The sequence below is a fragment of the Myotis nattereri genome (assembly GCF_964212035.1).
Source record: "Myotis nattereri genome assembly, chromosome: 18".
Lineage (NCBI taxonomy): Eukaryota > Metazoa > Chordata > Mammalia > Chiroptera > Vespertilionidae > Myotis > Myotis nattereri.
Window position 1 is genome coordinate 21928977 of NC_138093.1, and position 20508 is coordinate 21949484.

General features: G+C 38.8%; 1 protein-coding gene across 3 annotated transcripts in view; it reads left to right on the forward strand.

Moving 5' to 3' along the window:
- RALGPS2 (Ral GEF with PH domain and SH3 binding motif 2) overlaps positions 1 to 20508 on the forward strand; it is a 121986-nt gene that overhangs the window by 42995 nt on the left and 58483 nt on the right. For all 3 annotated transcript variants that reach the window (XM_081112126.1, XM_081112124.1, XM_081112125.1), the window contains 2 exons: positions 13886 to 13969; positions 17373 to 17462. In XM_081112126.1, the coding sequence (XP_080968252.1) occupies positions 13886 to 13969; positions 17373 to 17462 (174 nt within the window). The remainder of the gene's footprint in view (positions 1 to 13885; positions 13970 to 17372; positions 17463 to 20508) is intronic.

Consider the following 20508-nt stretch of genomic DNA (forward strand, 5'->3'; position numbering starts at 1 on the left):
AACTCATGTGGCGTTCACAGCTATACATCACTCAGTCATAGGTAGTACTATAAGAGTCATTTTGGTCAATTTGGCTTCCTCACTTTAGTGAAGGGGGAAAATAGACTTCAAGAGGTTGTATGATTTACCCAAGGCTTTGAAGCTTTTTAATGGGAGAATGAGAATAAGACACAGTTTCACAACTTACTCCAGTTGTCTTTTCCCTTATACCTTTATTTTATAACTTTATAATTTGACATTATGTTGGCATATTTGAGGGAAGAGAGAGAATCAAAAAAGGCACTTTTGTTTTGTATTTTTAAAGAAGGAGACTAACATTTATTATGCATCTACCCACTGTAACTAAGCCACTTCTGCTTACATAGGGGAACTACCAGTATTACTGGAGTGAGTTGTGAAACCCAGGGCAAAGGCCAGCGAGCTACGGTGAGTTTATAGTGGGCAGATAGCAGAAGGTGAGCAGTCAAGGAAGGGCTAGATGGTATGCCACCTCGAAAACCATTACTCATAATCACCAAGATTACATGACATTTGGCAGCATAAACTGGACTTTGTCATCTGGCAGAAAAATGTTTTCTAGTTTATCATGAAATATTTAACATAAGACATGAAGAATAATAAGATGAACTCCTGTGTACCTACCCAACCCGTACTGTTGAAGCCGCGCTGCATTCTCCTACATTCACCTCCTCTCTTCCCTCCTCCCACCAAGGCCGCCACTATCCAGTGCAGATCTGTGTCACTCCTGTGCATTTAATATATTTTTCCTGCAAGCACATATATCCCTTAGCAATATGTGCTACTGCAGGTTTTACATTCTTTATGTAGATGGAATCCTATTTTTTGTCGTCTTTAGCATGCTTCTTATGTTCAGTATTGCTGAGGAGCATCCATGTTGACACCTGCACTCTGAGCACATTAGTTACTGAGTTGTAGAGCATAAGCATCTTCGAATTGTTTTCCAAAATGTTTGGTTAGATACTGGTTATTTTGTCAAAAACCATTGCTACGGAATAATTTGACAAAATATTACTTAAGCCATGATGTCAGCCAGTCTAACGAATTCATCTTACTTAGTAGCATAAAATGGTATCTACCTCATTATGTAGTTAGAATATTAGCTTCATTTAAAGTATGAAGGAATTCTTTTAAAAATTAAGGAATTCTTTTTGTTAAATTTAGCAAAATACTATGAAAAGGTAGTGGTTATCACTGAATCTAGTAAGTTTATCTTTGTTTTTGTCCACTATACCAAGTCTCAGTACTTACAAAAAACTTTAAAAGCTGTGTTTTTGTGTTTTGTGTGTGTACTTTATGAAACTGTAAAATCTTTAGTGAAGTTACACCAGAACTATTTAAATTAAAGCTTATTATTATGTTTGTATAATCATATGTACCTTTATTGCTGGTGATGATTTATTCACATTTTCTGAAACTAAAAGTGTACTAAATTTGAACTTTGAAGATGAGAGTCTGAATCCTTTGTGGCTTAGTGATTTTATTGGCAGGCTGGTGATTAAACCACACAGGTCTCAGTAACCTATACTAGAGACCATTTCCGTTTATTAAAATAGATCTCTCCTATTGCTAATTCAGTGCCCTACATAGGGCCCTGTAATTCCCATCAGTTTGTGGAATTCCTGTCTGTATTCCCGGGGCTTTCATGTCAAGCAGAATTTAGCTCAATGTTCTGCCTAACCTGTTGTTGACCTGTAGGAAGGAAGGGGCAACTACAGAAGTTCAGTCACTTTCTAGTGAAGCTGCTTACTGATCACTTCTGGTGTGCCATGTACTTCAGAATTGCTCAGGGGAAAAGAAAAGTTCCAAACCTTTAATTTCACTGTAGGAACTAGCTGCCTTATCTTTGAAATGTGAAGTTATTTTTTATTATATAGGGACTGTCTTTACTCATTGAAACTATACATAATCAAAATCATGTCTTTAAGAGCAGATCTGGATCAAACATAATGCTAATCTGGTTTCTCTCCAACCCTGTATCACGCTTGAAATTAACTCAGATTGAAAGAAGACAAAAGGACAGATTTTTGTTGTTGTTAATCCTCACCTGAGGATATTTTTTCCATTGATTTTTTTAGAGAGAGTGGAAGGGTGAGAAAGAGACAGAGGGAAAGAAACATCGGATGCAAGAGAGACACATCAATTGGTTGCCTCCCGTATGCGCCCTGCAACTGAAGTTCGTGCCCTTGACCAGAGTCAAACATGCAACCCTTCAGTCTGAGGGCAGACACTCTAACCCCTGAAACGGGCTAGGGCAAAGGAACAGATTTGCTTGACTTCTTGACTTCTTGGGGTGTTTTTTTTTTGTTTCATGGTAGGGAAAAAATACGTTTACCAATAAAAGAATTTAATATTAAAGGAAAGTTCTCCGGTAATTTTCAAAAATACTTAATAGGAATATAATTACACAGAAAAAGTGTTTGCTTTGGTATTACTTTTTAAGATTCCCTGTCTGAGAGATTTGTACCATCTTCCCATTTTTCATTCCAATCAGAAACCTCCAAATCATTCTTTTTCCTTCTCCCTTTATCCTGTTTTCCCTGTTCTCCAATATTGCCAATTGATTTTACCTCCTAAATAATTTTCCCCTTCTACTTCCCTATCAAGTCTGAAGGACATTTATTAAGAGTACAATGTTTTTACAAGGCTGCAACTCATTGTCTCTAGAAATATGAGCATCCCTCCGTGTCTGGATGTTGTTAGGCCTGAGACAGCTCAGTGGGTCATCTGTTTACCAGTGGATCCCTCTCCATCTGAGCACATGGCCTGCTGATCCCATAGCTCGTGCTACAGAAATCCTAAGAATCTTCACTTGCCCACTAGCCCCAGCAGCATGGCCAACTTTGGAAGCTTCTATAGATAGTCATCTCCCTTACATAAAACCTTCTTTACCCACGTCTCTTCTCCTCCCAGTAAGTAGCCATCTTCTAGTGATGGGGAGGACACTCAGTAATATTCTGTGGAAACAGGAGGGTTTTTCTTCCTGCCCACAATTCAGAGCACTTTCAGGTTTCTAACCTAGTGTGAGTTATTCAAGACTTAATAAGGGCAGAAGTTTAGCTTAATGGTTCTGGACATTCATTAATTTATAGAATAAATGTTTGGGTATTTAGTCGAAGCTCAACTGTTGTTCAGCTTTCCCCACATTTCTTATAGATGTAGATTTCCCCAGTGTGATTTCTGTTTTGATCATGCCGGCTTGTTTTCTTGTAGAAAGCTCTTACCCCTTTAGAGGGCTTCCCTCCTGTGTGAGTCCTTCCGTGCTGAGGAAGCAGTGACTGTATGCTGAAGTTTTTTCCATGTTTATTGCATTCATAGGGTGTTTGGTTTTTTTTGTCAGTTATGACCTCTGATGCTTTCTAAAGCTTGTGTTTCTGCTGAAGGCATTGCCATGTGTACTACAGCAGAATGAGCATTATGTCATTCATCACAGGATGAGTGATGACAGGAACCTGCGTGCAGTTAGGTTTCCTCTTCAGGAGCATTTCTGTGGTGCTTTTGTAAGTCTTAAGGAAGGAGGGAAGAGTGCGTTCGTCATTACATTAGATAATGTCTGCCTCTCTGAGGTTCTCAAGTATTCCTGAAGTGTCAGGCTCTGATTGAAAGTCCTCTGACTTGTATTCCATTCAAAGAAAAAGCCTACACTTTATTTGTTCTGGACATCAGTACAATAAGGTGTATAGATTGTCAGCAAACAGACATTAAATACAAAGGATCGATAAGCCCCTCTTGTAAAACTGGGGTGCACTAGAGAGTGAGGAAGAATGCTGGTTAAAATGAGGGTAAGTACATAGTAGGAAATTCTGAATCTTAAACCATTGTTTAAAGACTTTCAATTAAGATATTCCTGACAGTATGTAGAAAGAGCTTTCCCTCTGCAGATTTTCTTGTGTATGCAAAGCGACTGTCATCATATATATATATATATATATATATATATATATATAAACTATATTAAATATACTTTTGTTGATTTTAGAGAGGAAGGGCGAGGGAGAGATAGAAACATCAATGATGAGAGAGAATTATTGATTGGCTAACTCCTGCATGCCCCACACTGGGGATCGAGCCCGCAACCTGGGTATGTGCCCTTGACCGGAATTGAACTGTGACTTCCTAATCCATAGGTCAATGATTAACCACTGAGCCATGCTAGCTGGGCAGAAGTGATATTTTTTATTTTATATATTACATTGGAGTTATATAATTTGAGGAAGAATGCTAGTTTCAAAGCTATTCTGTTGATTAAAAATACAGGAATCATAGTGAGGACTTCATCTGTGGCTGAGACACCTTTCTAAATAGCCATGTAGGCTGAATGCTAATGGATGTACTCCACCCCTCTAAAGCTTCCCACTTTTGAGCCAGTGTACCTCAGCAGATGTTATCATCTTGTGAGGATCCCCAGGCCCCTGCAGTCTTTACAAATTCCATCACTTTTTCTGTTCTTCCTCCGTCTCTGTCTACATGCTGGTCTATATTGGCCTTTTCTCTTCTTCTATCTTTAGGTATCCCTACAACATCACCCTTAGAGCAGTCCTTTTAAGAGTGTTGGAACCTACAGGATGAAAGTTAGATCAAGAATTTGACTTTACAGAGCAAACCTACAAGACATAAGAGAAGCTGTGGCTCCTGTGAAATTCAGTAATTCTTTCACAGGGTAGGTGGTCCTCGGTTGTGGTGTTAGCCTTCCCACATGCTTCCAAAGTAAATGCAGTTGAAAATCGGGCTTAACAATTTCATGGCTCAAAATGATACTTGAACAGATGAGTCCATGAATACTCTTTCAATTACACTTTTAATAAGAAATTGCCTTTCTGTATGAGGGTTACTATTAGAGGATTTCTCGTCGCTGCCTGATTTAAAAATTAAGTTAGATGCTATAGTTCCTTGAGCCTTTGCTAAAACAGAGGCTTTTTACATAGTATACTCGAGTTACATCAGTTCTGTTCTTAAGTCAGAAACATTCTTTGAGTCACTAATTACTTCAACTTTTTGGTGTTTGTGGGAGATGCTTTAATATACAATAACTCTTGACCAGGGTACAAGATGACACTGGTAGAATTTATTTCTTAGATTGTATTTTCATGTCACTTGGAAGAAGACCCTAGAGCAGCCGTGGGCAAACTACAGCCTGCGGGCCGGATCCGGCCCGTTTGAAATGAATAAAACTAAAAAAAAAAAAAAAGACCGTACCCTTTTATGTAATGGTGTTTACTTTGAATTTATATTAGTTCACACAAACACTCCATCCATGCTTCTGTTCCGGCCCTCCAGTCCAGTTTAAGAACCCATTGTGGCCCTCGAGTCAAAAAGTTTGCCTACCCCTGCCCTAGAGTCTGAGACAAAAAGAAGTAAAGACAAAGGAAAAGGCAATTTCCTTTTCTCAGGGAGAAATCTAGTGACTGTTGAGAGGTGGAGGTGGGGCAGGACGAAATACCTTGAAGGCCAGTTAACCATAAGAGCATGTCAGGGTTCCAGAGGGAAGTGGTGGGGTCCGTGCACTTTCAGCTTCATAATCCATTACGTGGGTCTTTGTTGTTGTTGTTGAACTTCTTATTTTGAGGTAATTATAGATTCATACGAAGTTGCAAAAAATAGTGCAGAGAAGTCCCATTTACCCTTCACCTAGTTTTCCCTGAAGTTACATCTTACAGACATATAGTTCAATACATGCCAGTCCAGTTCTGTGACATTTTATATGTGTATATTTGTCTAACCACCCCCTCAGTTGAGATACGGAGCAATTCTATCACAAGGATCTCTCCCTAATGCTACGTTCCCCTCACTCCTGCACCCACCCCCAGCATCCTTAACTCCTGGCAACCACCAGTCTGTTCTCCATCTCTATAGTTCTTGTGGTTTATTGTGTTAGATGGACTAGTAATGTAACATTGTCTCAAAGGGGACATATTTTCTGTAGCAGAAACTACCATCTGAAGTAATTTTTAAAAAAACCTTATTTCTTCATATTTTCTAATTATACATTTCTTTTTTAATGGAAGTCTCCAATTGAATTTTAATCCATTTGCTCCCCAAGTAATATGACAACAGATTCATTCATTCCCCTCTGCCCATCTTCCAGTAAAACTTTCTTAAAGGGGCAGCCCATTTTTCCGTTAAGTTAATGATGTGGAAATGTTCTAAGAATTAAATTTTTTAAAACCTCTTAGCATTTTTTCATTTGAGGAAAAATGTGAAACATAAAGCCATAAGTCACCAGTACTTTTGTCTAAGTTCCTTACCTATCCTATACAGTGGGGCCTTGATGTACGAGTGTCCCGACTAATGAGTTTTTTGAGATACGAGCCGCCTCTCGGCCAATTTTTTGCTTTGAGTTGTGAGCTAAAATTCGGGTTACGAGCCAGCTTCAGATACCCCACCGCTAGTTGGCGCAGCAAACGTCACAGTGAACGCCACAACATCAGCCCAGCATCACGTGTCTCACTCGTTCACTTTTTGACATACGAGTAATTTGAGTTACGAGCTCTGTCACGGAACGAATTAAACTCGTAAGTCAAGGCCCCACTGTATAATAAAAGGCTAATATGCAAATAGACCGAATGGTGGAACAACCAAACAACCAGTCGCTATGACGTGTGCTGACCACCAGAGGGCATGTGTGAAACATGGCGGGCGTTGGCCACAGTGGGATGGTGGAGCAGGTGAGCGAGGGTGTCAGACCCAGGCGGGGCACCGGTTACTAAAAATTCTTTGCTCCCTCACACTGCGGTCCTGCCCAGCGCTTACACCCACTACCAGCGTTAGCCCTGCTCACACCTGCAGCTTGTGCCGGAGCCACTGCTCACACTCACTGCCGGTGCCTAGCACCAGTCCCAATCACTCAGCACCATCAACAGGTGCTAGCAGTGGCTGCCGGCCTGATCGCTCCTGTGGGCTTCTCCACTTCCCCCTGCTCCTGAGGGGCAATCAGGGCAGCAGCCGCCACTCACACCTGCTGCTGGCCCCGGCCCCAATCACTCTATGCCGTCAGCGGTGTGAGCAGGCTGGGTCCATCAGAGTGTGGAAGCGGCTGCGGCGCAGCCCACATTTCCTTTCAAGATGCACGTATTCATGCACTGGGCCCCTAGTCATAATGTAATGGTGAAGGTAGGATCAAATGAGTTGGTATGTATAAAGCACCTAGAATAGTGCCTGGCACATAGTGATCTTTAAATTGGTGTTAACTATTTTTTTTAATATATTTTATTGATTTTTTAGAGAGGAAGGGAGAGGGATAGAGAGTTAGAAACATCGATGAGAGAGAAACATCGATCAGCTGCCTCCTGCACACCCCCTACTGGGGATGTGCCTGCAACCAAGGTACATGCCCTTGACTGGAATCGAACCTGGGACCCTTCAGTCCATAGGCCGCCGCTCTATCCACTGAGCCAAACCGGTCAGGGCTTAACTATTATTTTTATTGCTGCTGTTAAGGTATCTGTTCTCAGAATGAGAAGAAGTTTTAAAGCAAAAAATCTCAGTAGATTAAATCACACAGAAAATGTCAGGTGTAATGGCTATTTTAAAGAAATAAAATTCCAGGTCCCATAGGCACGTCAAGAAGATTGGGAAGATGTGTATTATTACATAGGTTTTCTTCGGGTGGTGGGTTTATTGGTGATTCACAGCTCCCCACTCCCCATTTTCTCTCTATTTAACAAACATAACTACTCTTTATTTTAATTCTTTATTGTTGAAAGTATTGCATATGTCTTCTTTTTCCTCTATTGACCTCTCCCCGCCCACTCATGCCCCCAGCATAGGCCCTCACTCCCCTATTGTCTGTGTTTAGTGGTTATGCATATATGCATGCATACAAATCCTTTGGTTGACCTCTTACCTCCCCTGCCTTCCCTCTGAGGTTTGACAGTTTGTTTGATACTTCTATGTCTCTGGATCTATTTTTGTTCATCAGTTTATGTTCATTATATTTCATAAATGAGTGAGATCATGTGATATTTATCTTTCTCTGACTGGCTTATTTTGCTTAGTATAATGCTCTCCAGGTCCATCCATGCTGTTGCAAATGGTAAGCGTTCTTTCTTTTTTACAGCAGCGTAGTATTACATTGTGTAGATGTACCATAATTACTCTTATATTTGGGGAAACTAAAGTAGTAATATATATAAGGGGAATTAAATATACTCAGTTTTGATACAACTGTTGTGTAGTGCTAATATAAATAATTCAGTATTTCAGGATGGCAATTAGATCTCAAAGCCTTGAAAAAGTTCATACTCTTTGACCTCGTGATTTTACTCGCAGTACTATATTTTTAGGAGATGATCAAAATGTCGGAAAGATAGAAGGATATTCATTATTTATAGCATAGCCTTTTAGCAAGAAAATGGAATTTGCCTTACGTGTAAAGCTCTACAATGAAGTTTGAACTCCGTGTCAAATGGCTGCATTGACTGGATTAGTAAGTTTAACAGCAATTTGGTAGAGATACTTTGATCATAGCATTAGTATAAATTTGGAAATTGTATTACTTGGTTAAAAACAAATTTGATATTTATGGATTTAATTCAGGAATTTTGTCTGAAAATATGGCATTTTTATATAGTTGTATAAGACTGATTTTTAGGAGGAACAAAAAAGTTTTCTAGCAGGTGGATGTTTTATAATAGAATTATCATGTAACTAGAGGCCCAGTGCACAAAAATTTGTGCACTCGGGGGGGAGGGGGGTCCCTCAGCCCGGCCTGTGCCCTCTCGCAGTCTGGGACCCCTCGGGAGATAACGACCTGCTGGCTTAGGCCTGCTCCCGGGTGACAGAGGGCAGGCCCAATCCCTAGGTGCAGCCCCTGGTCGGGCTCAGAGCAGGGCCGATTGGGGAGTTGGGGCGCCGCCCCCTGTCATACACAGAGCAGGGCGATCGGGAGGTTGTGATTCCACCTTCAGTCACGCTCAGGGTAGGGCCGATTGGGGGTTGGGGCACCACCCCCTGTCACACTCAAGGCAGGGTCAATGGGGAGGTTGCGGCGCCACCCCCTGTCATGCACAGAGCAGGGCCAATCAGGGGGTTGGGGCATTTCCCCCTGTCACTCACAGAGCAGGGCCCATCAGGGGGGTTGGGGCTCTGTACCCTGTCACGCACAGAGCAGGGCCAATCAGCGGGTTGGGGCGCAGCCCCCTGTCACGCGCAGAGCAGGGCCCATCAGGGGGTTGGGGCGCCGCCCTCTATCACCCACAGAGCAGGGCCGATCAGGGGGTTGGGGTGCCGCCACTCTCACACTCAGGGCAGGGCCAATGGGGAGGTTATGGCTCTACCCCGTCACACACACACAGCAGGGCCCGTGGGGGTTGGGGGGTTGGGGCACTGCACCCTGTCACACACAGAGCCGCAGGGCGATCAGGGGGTTTGGGCGCTGCCCCCTGTCACGCTGATCCCAGTGCCGGGAGGCCTCGCGGCTCCGCTGATCCCAGTGCTGGGAGGCATATTACCCTTTTACTATATAGGGTAGAGGCCTGCTGCATGGGTGGGTGCCAGCTGGTTTGCCCTGAAGGGTGTCCTGGATCAGGGTGGGGGTCCTCACTGGGGTGCCTGGCCAGCCTGGGTGAGGGGATGATGGCTGTTTGCAGCTGGTCACACACCCTTCAGGGTGGGGGTCCCCACTGGATTGCCTGGCCAGCCTGGGTGAGGGGATGATGGCTGTTTGCAGCTGGTCACACATCCTTCAGGGTGGGGGTCCCCACTGGGGTGCCTGGCCAGTCTGGGTGAGGAGCTGAGGGCTGTTTTCAGGCTGGGGGTAACTGAAGCTCCCAACTGCTCCTTTTTTTCTTTTCTTTTTTTTTTTTTTTTATTCTGGGCCAGCTTTAGCTTTGAGGCTTGGCTCCAGCTCTTAGGCCTCTGCTGCTGAAAGTAGGTTTCTGGCCTTTGCTTACAATGTTGCGATCCTGCTGGCTGAAGCCCGGCAGGTTTCTGGGGTTTTGTTTAGCTTCTATGTTTGTTACATAGTTGCTTGCAGCTCAGAGGCCTGCCGCGGCAGGCGGGGAACGTTGGAGTCCTCCGTCACTGAAGCAAGCAAGCCTCATGTTAGTTTTAAGCTGCCTGGCTGCCGGCCGCCATCTTGGCTAACAGTTAATTTGCATATTGCCCTGATTAGCCAATGGGAAGGGTAGCGGTTGTACGCCAATTACCATGTTTCTCTTTTATTAGGTAGGATGTTATTTTTATGTTAATGTACTATCACTAAATATTTTTGGCTGTACTAGAATATAATATGAAATGAGCATATATCTAGGCTGAGTACCAAGCAGTTTTTTTATTGTAGAGTTGCTTCTGTCATTTTATTTTTTCCTTCTGTAATTTCAAATTTGATAGTTATAATTTAATTTTTAGGTTTTAAAAATGTTAGTAATTTATATTTTCAGAGCATTTACTGCTTATCAGTGGTATTGAAGCAACGTCATCTCTTCCCTCAGCATTCCCATCTCAGTTGCTCCAGTCGGAAACTTGGAAATCTTAGTACTTCTGGATACCTCATCCTTGGGTTACACTGTGTGAATCCAATTGTTGACCAAGTCCTGTCTGCCTCCAAATAACTGGAATATACCACTTTTTTCAGTATCCACTGACCCATCCTAGTCGAGGGAACTACATATTTCTTGGGAGTATTGTAGTATCTTATTTCCTCAAACTTTCCCTGACTCAGTCCATTCCTTTGTGTTAGTTTCTATTTCATTTTAAATCTTACTGAATATATGTATGCATCATGTTTAAGAAATTAAATATTTCCATAAGACAGTGGTTCTCAACCTTCCTAATGCCGCGACCCTTTAATACAGTTCCTCATGTTGTAGTGACCCCCAACCATAAAATTATTTTCGTTGCTACTTTATAACTGTAATTTTGCTACTGTTATGAATCTTAATGTAAATATCTGATATACAGGATGTATTTAGGAAACCCCTGTGAAAGGGTCATTCGATCCCCAAAGGGGTCTCGACCCACAGGTTGAGAACCGCTGCCATAAGAGAACATAATATAGCAATACCCAAGTCCAGTTGCTCCCACCCTTCCAGCCTCCACTCTCGAGCCCCACACCAAGTCTCTTAGCTCTTCCTCCTTGGAGGAGTTTATGTCCAGTTTTCAAAATCTAAATGTCTGTTATTTGTGATTTTTTAAATTTTGGATATGATTTATTGACTCTCTACTATAGAGGATGATTTCACTCTCATATATTCTCTTCCCCTCACATTTACACAATTCACTTCCTCTTTTTCCCATATAGTTGTGTCACAATTTTGACATGAATCAGTAAACCATGGCTTAGTTGTAAAGAACAAGTTATTCTTGGCTCAGTTATTCTTTACAGTTGAGCCATGATTTCTTAAGTTCTGTTTTCCTTAAACTAATAACTTGTATTAGCTTTCTCTGTACTTTCACTAATTTTTCTGCCAGAAGTGAATGTATTGAGTGTGTCCACTCAATGTGTTTAAACACTTCAGATATCTTTCATCTTTCAGAGACTCAAGCCTCTTAGAATCACTGTCCTCTTGGTACTTACTGTCTGGACTGTTGTTCTTAAGGTGTGCTCAAAGCTTTGTTCCAGGACCTCCCTTTACTGTTAACCTGGGAATTCCAAATATTTTCTTTCTCTGTTGGCTTCTGGTTTCCTGGATCCCATCTCTTTTGTTTCTTAATTTGCTAGTTTGTTTTGATGGAACACATTCTACTAGTTCTCTGAGAATAGGTGCATAGAAGGAAAATTCTGAGACTTGAATGTCTGAGAATGTCTGTAGTATACTTTCATACTTAATGTATATTTTTGTTGGATTTAGAATTCTAGGAATTCTCTTTAATATATTTTATTGATATTTTGCAGAGAGGAGGGGAGAGGGCTGGGGAGTTAGAAACATGAATGAGAGAGAAACATCGATCAGCTGCCTCCTGCATGCTCCCTACTAGGGAGGTGCCTGCAACCAAGGTACATGCCCTTGACCGGAATCGAACCTAGGACCTTTCAATCTGTAGGCCGAGGCTCTACCCACTGTGCCAAACCAGTTAGGGCAGAATTCTAGGAATTTGATGCCACTGTCTCAGTGGTCTTTTAGCATCCAGTGTTGCTATTGAGATATCTGATTCCTGTTTTTCTGTGTGTGATATATTTTTGTTTTGTTTTTTAATTTGACAGATTTTATGATCTTTGTGTCTAGTATGTTGTAATTTTTTTGGTGCTAGGCCTTCATTTGAGTCTTTTTTTCTTAATTCATTGTAATAGGTCCTAGACACATTTTTTCTTGTCCTTCAAGATCTAGGGCATTTTCATGAATTATTTTGTCTGTGTGTAAGTTACCTTTTCCCATTTTCTCTGTTCTCTCTTAAAATTATTTTTCTTATTCAGATGTTGACTCCTATGAACTCTTCTAATTAACGTAACATTTTTGTTCCTACTTTTAGCTTACTGTTTAAAAAATTTTATCTCACAATTCATATATATATATATATATATATATGTTTTAAATTTTATTTTTCATTTCCGAAAGCTCTATTTTTTCTCTGGTTATTTCTTTTTTAATCCTCCTGGTTTTTCTAATGGGGGCAATGTTTATTCTTAGCTATTTGAGAATATTAATTACATGGTTTTGTCTTTTTCTTTTCTCAGTTTTCTTTTGTTCCCTGCCCTAACTCAGTTTCCTGAGTTCTTTTATTTCTTCCTATAGATTCTGGTTTTTTTTCTGGTGGTCTTTGGTGTTCCAGCACGGCTCTTATTTTGAATCTTGGACCTCTTCATCAGACAAACCTGTGGAACTAAACACTTTTTTATTTATATTCATTCATTCATTCATTCATGTTTATCCTAACCCAAGGATATGTTTATTGATTTTTAGAAAGAGAGGAAAGGAAAGATAGAGAACCATTGCTTGGTTGCTTCCCCAACGTGCCCCGACCAAGGACTGAACCCAAAACCTAGGAATGTTCCCAGACCAGGAATCAAACCCGAGACCTTTTGGTGTATGGGACGACGCTCCCACCAACCAATACACCCAGCCAGGGCTGAACAGTATTTTTAAATGAAAGGAAATAAATTTTGTTAAAATACACTTATCAAAGTATTTTTAAACTGTTACATAGCAATGTACCTGTTTTTTAATAATCTATTAAATAAGATCTAGAGGTGAGAGATCATAATATTGATGATGAGTGTGTTTTTGAAGTATCTTGTAATGCAATATGAAAATACATTATTTTTATTAGTGACAGAGTCACAATAATTCTTCTGTAACCTGTAATCACAATAATTGCTAATTCTTCCATTTCATTTATAATGAAAAGGAATGTCATTACAGTTAGAGGTTAGTACAAAATACAAATTTAATTTTTTTTACATACAAGTTCTTGAGCCCTTTGAATTCTATTAGCAGACCCTTTGGGGGATCAAGAATCCCTTAATCAGAGGTTTCTTAAACTGCCTGGTCGTTGGTTGTCAGCTCGGAGTGAGGTGCTGGAGAGGGAGAGAAAGAGAGAAACATCGATGTGAGAGAGACACATCCATTGGAAGCTCTGACTAAATGGGGCTTGACAACTGGTAGGCTTTACTTTGTTTGGGCTGCGGGATGCTCGGCTTTCCTGATCTGTGCATCTTACCTCTCGGGATTCAAGCCTCTTCAGAGGAGAATCCATCAACCTGCCTGTAGAGCAGAATTCAAGTCATCTGTGTTCACCCTCGTGTATCTGCTAATAACATTTGCTTCTGTGATTTAACTGAATGGTTATAATGTTTGTTACATCTATTCTTACTGAATAAGTCAGTTCTGGGAAGGGATGCAACTGTCTTTAATGTTTTGAAAGCCTTAATATGACAGGAAAACCTGGCTATTTCTTGAGTTTATGTTTAATTTCCAACTTAATTTTCCAGGAGCTTTCAAGTTGTGGATGGAATAAAAAAGAAAAATATAGTTCTGCACCAAATGCAGTTGCCTTCACAAGAAGATTTAATCATGTGAGTTGATTATAAAATTTTGATGTTTAGTTTCTGAAATATAATTCCTCGGTATGTAATTTTTCATAAAGACATAGTTTAACTTTACATCTGTTCTGGAATATTTTCAGCCCCTATCTCTTCAAATGTTGTCTCTCTGCATAATCTCTTCTTTTTTTCTTCTGTAATTTCTATTGGAAATTTGTAAGAACTTGACATTTTTTCCTACTTGTCTTAACCTTTCATATGTTGCATCCTACCCCTTGTGCTCATTCTGTGTGATTTTCTCAGATCTATAATTTAGTTCACTAATTCTCTTCAGAAGAGTCATATCTATTTTAAATCTATATGGTTTTACCCTAGTGTCATTTTTTTCTTATTTTTTAAGTCCTTAAATCTTTTTCAAAATTTTATTTTTTGTATTATTTTGTTGTTGTTGTTGTTGTTAATCCTCACCCAAGGATATTTTCCATCGATTTGTAGAGGGAGTGAAAGGGAGAGGGAGAGACAAAGAGAAATATCGATGTGAGAGAGACACATTGATTGGTTACCTTATGCATGCACCCAACCGGGGCCTCCTGCAACCACAGTACGTGCCCTTGGTTCTATCCACGGAGCCATACCAGCTAGGGCAATGTTTATAATTTCTGTGTTATTATCCAAAGTCCTTGGGGGTAATAAATCTCTGTTATTTCTGCTGATCCTTACTCGCAATGGTTTGTCCTCTTAGGCATTTTGTAATTTTGGGTTGAGAGCTCAGTCTGTTGAAGCTTTATCTGTGGGGATTTTTTTTTTTTTAATATATATTTTATTGATTTTTTACAGAGAGGAAGGGAGAGAGATAGAGAGTTAGAAACATGGATGAGAGAGAATCATCGATCAGCTGCCTCCTGCACATCTCCTACTGGGGATATGCCCGCAACCCAGGTACATGCCCCTGACCGGAATCGAACCCGGGACCATTCAGTCCGCAGGCCGACGCTCTATCCACTGAGCCAAACCGGTTTCGGCATCTGTGGGGATTTTGCCACCACCTAGTGATGGCGAACCTTTTGAGCTCGGCGTGTCAGCATTTTGAAAAACCCTAACTTAGCTCTGGTGCTGTGTCACATATAGAATTTTTTTGATATTTGCAACCATATAAAACAAAGACTTATATTTTTTATATTTATTTTATATATTTAAATGCCATTTAACTAAAAAGAAAAATCAACCAAAAAAATGAGTTCGCGTGTCACCTCTGACACGCGTGTCATAGGTTCGCCATCACTGACCTAGATTGAGGGTATATCCCTTCTGATGAGAGGCTTTTGTTTGCTAGTTCCAAGGGCTATCACAGAATTAGGACTAACTATGACTATTCTTTATATTAAGTGTTATGTTTAGAGAACATCTACTCTGTAGTGAACATTTAAACTCAAAATCCAACTAAAAGGGCAGGTTGCAAATTCTCATAAAAGACTTATTTTTCTCCTCCCTCTGCCAGTGGGTAAGTTGTTTTATAATTGTACTATATATTGTCAGAGCATATAGACATTGTACAGTGCACTCACTCTCCTTTAACCCTCTTGGTTCTATTAGTAAGTGTATATTTAAAACAACCATCCTTACGTTGATGTTTCTTTAGTCATTTTGGTTGTCTGAAGCTCGTCCTCAAGTAGATTACTCAAGAAAGACTCATTGGAACAATAATTCCTGAACTCTTAACATGTTGGCAAGTTTGCCTGTCTTCTGTATAAAATTTGATATTGTACTCAGTTTTTTCCTCTCTCAGTGTTGCTGTTGAAAAGTATGATGACAATTAAATTTCCTTCTTCTAAAAAATCACTTTCTCTTTTTGTCTCAATGGCCAAAATATTTTTTTTAAGTACAGTAATATTATTAAACTATGTCTTGGTATTGGTTGTCTGGGTCAGGATTCTTAGGGGGGTTGACTTTAGCTGGGACTGCCGACTGGGGAGCACCCACACTTAGCCTTTCCCGCCTGGTGGTCTGAGCGAAGCTAGACCTCTTCCATGGTAGCCCAGGGGCCAGGAGAGACTGTTCCAGCACGACCTTGTCCAGGAGGTCAGCATCCATTTCTTTAACTCTCTATTCATCGAGGCGCTCAGGAGCCTGTCCAGATCCAGTGAGAGGTGACAACTTTAGATGAGAGGAATGACAAAGAATTTGTGGTCATGTTTTCTTTTTTTCTTTTTTAGGACATACATTTTATTTATTTTGTTGTTGTTTTTTCCATTTTTAAAAATCATCATATTTGTCTTATTATTTATCTCACATTAAAATTGATTAAGTCAATGATTATGCAGTTTAGATTGCATTCTCAGTTGATAATTGCTAAGGTTATTGTTAAAATATCTAAAATATAACCTTTTATATATTTTAGAACTAAACTTAGAATTAGGGATAGTTATTGCCATTAGTAGGGCAAATATAGTAACAGATATAAAGATGGCTTTGTAAAATATATACATTTTTCTTTTACATCTACACTTGTAAAATATATATATTTTGACAGTTTACTGATGAAAATAGCAAGTAAAATCTGAAATATTTCTCACTAAAAATAGGTGAAGAAACATGAGGTAGTGGCATCATCTTTTGCACTAAGATTTCTAACTACATCCTGTTTTTAGATTTATATAAATTTGAGCCAAATGATAGTGCTTTGATTTTTTATTTTCATTGTACATGAGTTAAAATGTTACATGCGTGTTACATTGTATCATATAATCATACTATTTTCACCTGCATAGAACATTTAGTAATATTAAATCTAATGCACCTTCTGATGAATGATTTTAAATGTTCTTTTAAAAGAAATCATGACCGTGGTTTCACCGAACTAGAAAGCACTGCATAACTTTTAAAATACAATCTTAACTTTAGAATGACTTGTATGTATTTTTTATGGTATTTTCATTTTATTCAGACCAAGAAAACTGTACTTGGGATTTTCCACTCTTAAGATTCTGCTCATTATAAATAAATGACAAGTGGGATTACATAGCCATGGAGAACGTGCTCTACCTAGCATATTTTCCAGTGTCTGGTCTTAGAGGTTACCCAATTCTGCCCAAGTATTTCAAAATACAGCAAAAAACACTTGTATTTGTATAGTGTTCATGTTGCATCACTCTGGCTTCATTGCACTCTCTCAGCTCTTTTCCTTCAAAATTTATATTAGCTTCTACCAATTAAAAATAGTGGTGTTTTTATGTGTGTGCACACATATACATACATGTGCATCTTATTCTGTCTATATATGTGACGTGTATGCAACATTTGAAGATTAGCTATGTCCTGGTGGTGAGTGAAGGGAAAGAGAAAACTCTAGGTGGGTCTTCATGTAGCTCTTGTCATTACTGTGATCCTAGTGAGTAAAGAATCTTGCCATTCACCTATTTTTAATTTTTATTTGCAGGTAAGCTTTTGGGTTGTTAGAGAGATTCTTCATGCTCAAACATTAAAAATTAGAGCAGAAGTTTTGAGCCACTATATTAAAACTGCGAAGGTAAGAAAAACTTGTGTTTCTATTTTTTAGTTCAACCACTCAGCAATGTTTGTGAATATTTGCCTGTGGTACTTTATTTACTATTTACTGATGCTGGAAAGTAAGATGTATTGATTCATATAAGCCAGTTTTTTAAGCTGGATGCTTGTTTTCTCCGCTTTTTCCTTTATTTCTCTATTTTTTATATCTTTCATACCTTTTTCTCCCTCTCTTAGAATAGCTGAATGACATTATTTATTTAACTGAATAAGTAGACAGGTCAGATTATGGTGAAGTCTGTATTTAAATATTGGACTATTCTGCAGGTAATTAAGAAAGCCTTATAGAATTAAATAGGAGAATGTATAGCAATTAACTGCTTTTGAAATAGATCATTCTGCCACGCATATGGGGAATGATAAGACTTTATTTTTAAAAGAATAGTATAAATGAGGATGTTAACCAAATATGTTAATTACGTAGTTATTGGGGGCATAGGTAATAAATGCAGCAAGAGAAATGGAACATGGATTTAAAGGACAAGCAGAATTTAGAGAGGAGGATGGAATGAACATTCCACAAGAAGATTCCAAGATTTTATTAAAACTTGTAACAACTCCCTGTCCTGGCCAGATGGTTCAGTTGCTCGAGTGTCATTCCATACACTAAAAGATAGCGGGTTCTGTTCCTGGTCAGGGCACTTGCCCAGGTTACAGGTTCAATCCCAGGTCTGTGCATAAGTGGGAGGCAACTGATCATTGTTTCTCTCTCTCTCTCTGTCTCTCTTTCTCTCTCTTCACTTCCCTTCCTCTCTAAAAAAAAAAAAGAATATAAAACTTGTAACAACTCCAAATTTATGTTAGGTTCACTAAAAAGTGGTGTACTTGTAGCCACATCGTTCTTCTTGTAATAATTATATAACTTAGCTCACCTGTGAATGAAGGAAGCTAGAATAAAATAAATATACCATTTTAATAGTTTTAAGTTTTGTAATAACTGTAAAGTTACAATTATTGTAAGTCATACCTCTTGCTTATTTTCCTTGAGCTCATGGAACAATTGTATTCTTACATTTTGTGGCACTAGATGGCAGAACTAGCCTTCTAAAATTTGATATTCTGTGGAAATGTCATATAAAATTTTTAAAACATTCTTTGTGGTATGTTAGGTAAATATTGGGTTTTAGCTTACAGAAATTCATGACTTTTCTCCATAGATTTTGAATTTGCATTATTGTTTTCTCATAATTTTGTTAGTTTTTTATGTGCTTGTATATTCTACTCCAAACCACCAAATTTTGCCCATCAAACCTGCCATTATCCTGCTTGTCAAATGGCATTTAGTTCCAATTTAGGCTCTTAGACTTTGAGTTACGTTTGACGGTGCTTGTTTTGATCCCAAGCCCTACATTCATAACTTTTTGTTTCTCAGTGTCTCTTAAATCCTGTTCTGACTCTCTGCCTTCTACATTAAGTTTGTTACAAAGCTGGCAGGTCTTCTCTTCTTTCAGTAGATTGTATCAGTTTGGGTTCTCTGGAGACAGTAAAATATGTGTAAATATGTAATGTATAAATTGACTTAAAGAATTGACTCCTGGGTTTGGGTTTTGGGTTGGGGTTGGGGTCGGGGCTGGCAGGTGTGGCATCTGTAGGGCAGATGTCTGCCTCCAGGCGGACAGCCTTGAATCTGAGGCAGGAGTTGAGGCTGCAGCCTGGAGGCAGAATTTCTTCTCTAGGAAACCTCAGTTTTTACTCTTAAGGTGTTTCAACTGATGTGATGCTGCCTACCTGATCATAGAGTATAATCTTTTAATTTAAATGATCCGATTGTAGATGGTACATCTACAAAGTATTTTCATAGCAACACCTAGATCACTGTTTGATTAAATAACCGGATACTATAGCCTAGCCAAGTTGGTACATAAAACTAATTATCCATAAACACAAAAGAGTATTTATAAAATTTATTTAAGGTATCAAAACAATGATAGAGTGAATTGCCTTGTGCCCACTGCCCACTTTAAATTCCCGTCTCTTCATATGGAATCCCCTAACCTCCCACTGCAAAAGGAACCACTTCCCTAAATTTTGTTTGCTCCTCTTTTATACTTTTACTATATGTGTGCGTGTATCCCTGAATAATATATTGTTGTATATGATTTTGAATTTTGTTTAAAATGAATTAGTCCATGATACTTTATTCTTTCACAACTTGGTATGTGTTTTTTTCACTCAGCAGTGTTACTGGATGGTTTTGGGTATATCTCTGTTGTATTCTGTTGTTTGCATATACCACAAATTGTTCAGTATGTTTTAGCTTGGGTAGTTTTTAGATTATTGCTGTTATAAACACTGCTGCTATAAAGCATTCTTGTGTGGGTCTCTTGGTGCTTATGTGAAGGTGAAACCCTAGAAATGCATAGAGAAAAATCTACCTTCAAAGAAATGACAGACCAGTAACCTTTCATTGAATCTGATGAGAATGAACATTTTTTATATTTTGGCCATTTAGGGTTGTTGTTTTTTCCCCCTGAAATGTCTATTCAAGATCTTTGAATAATATTCTATTATGGTGTTGGTCTTTTCTTTTTATAGGAGTGTTTTTTAATATGTAACTAATTTCTAGTTTTCTATTATATACTTTGCATACATCTTCCTATTTGTGGCTTGTCTTATTATTACTCTTTTCATGTTATCTTTTGACATAGATGTTCTTAGCTAAGTAATAAAACATATTCATCTTTACTTAATTTTATTGTCTTCTTTAAGGATATTTCATTTAAGAAAGCTCTGAGAATTTTTTTTAAAAAATGGGTTTTTAATTAGCCTTTAAAAGTTTCATAGCTTGAGTATTTCCTCTATGTGGAGTATATTTTATATATAATATTAATGAATTATACATTCCAGTTCATAATTTTCCATGAATAATCATTCCAGCAGCATTCTTAAAAATCCTTCTTTCTTAAAGCTTTCTTTATTTTATTTTGTCTGACAGCATCTTTTTATCACACTTGTTCTTGAAAAAATGCTATTTCAGACTTACAGGTTGTTTGTTTGTTTTTTTTAAT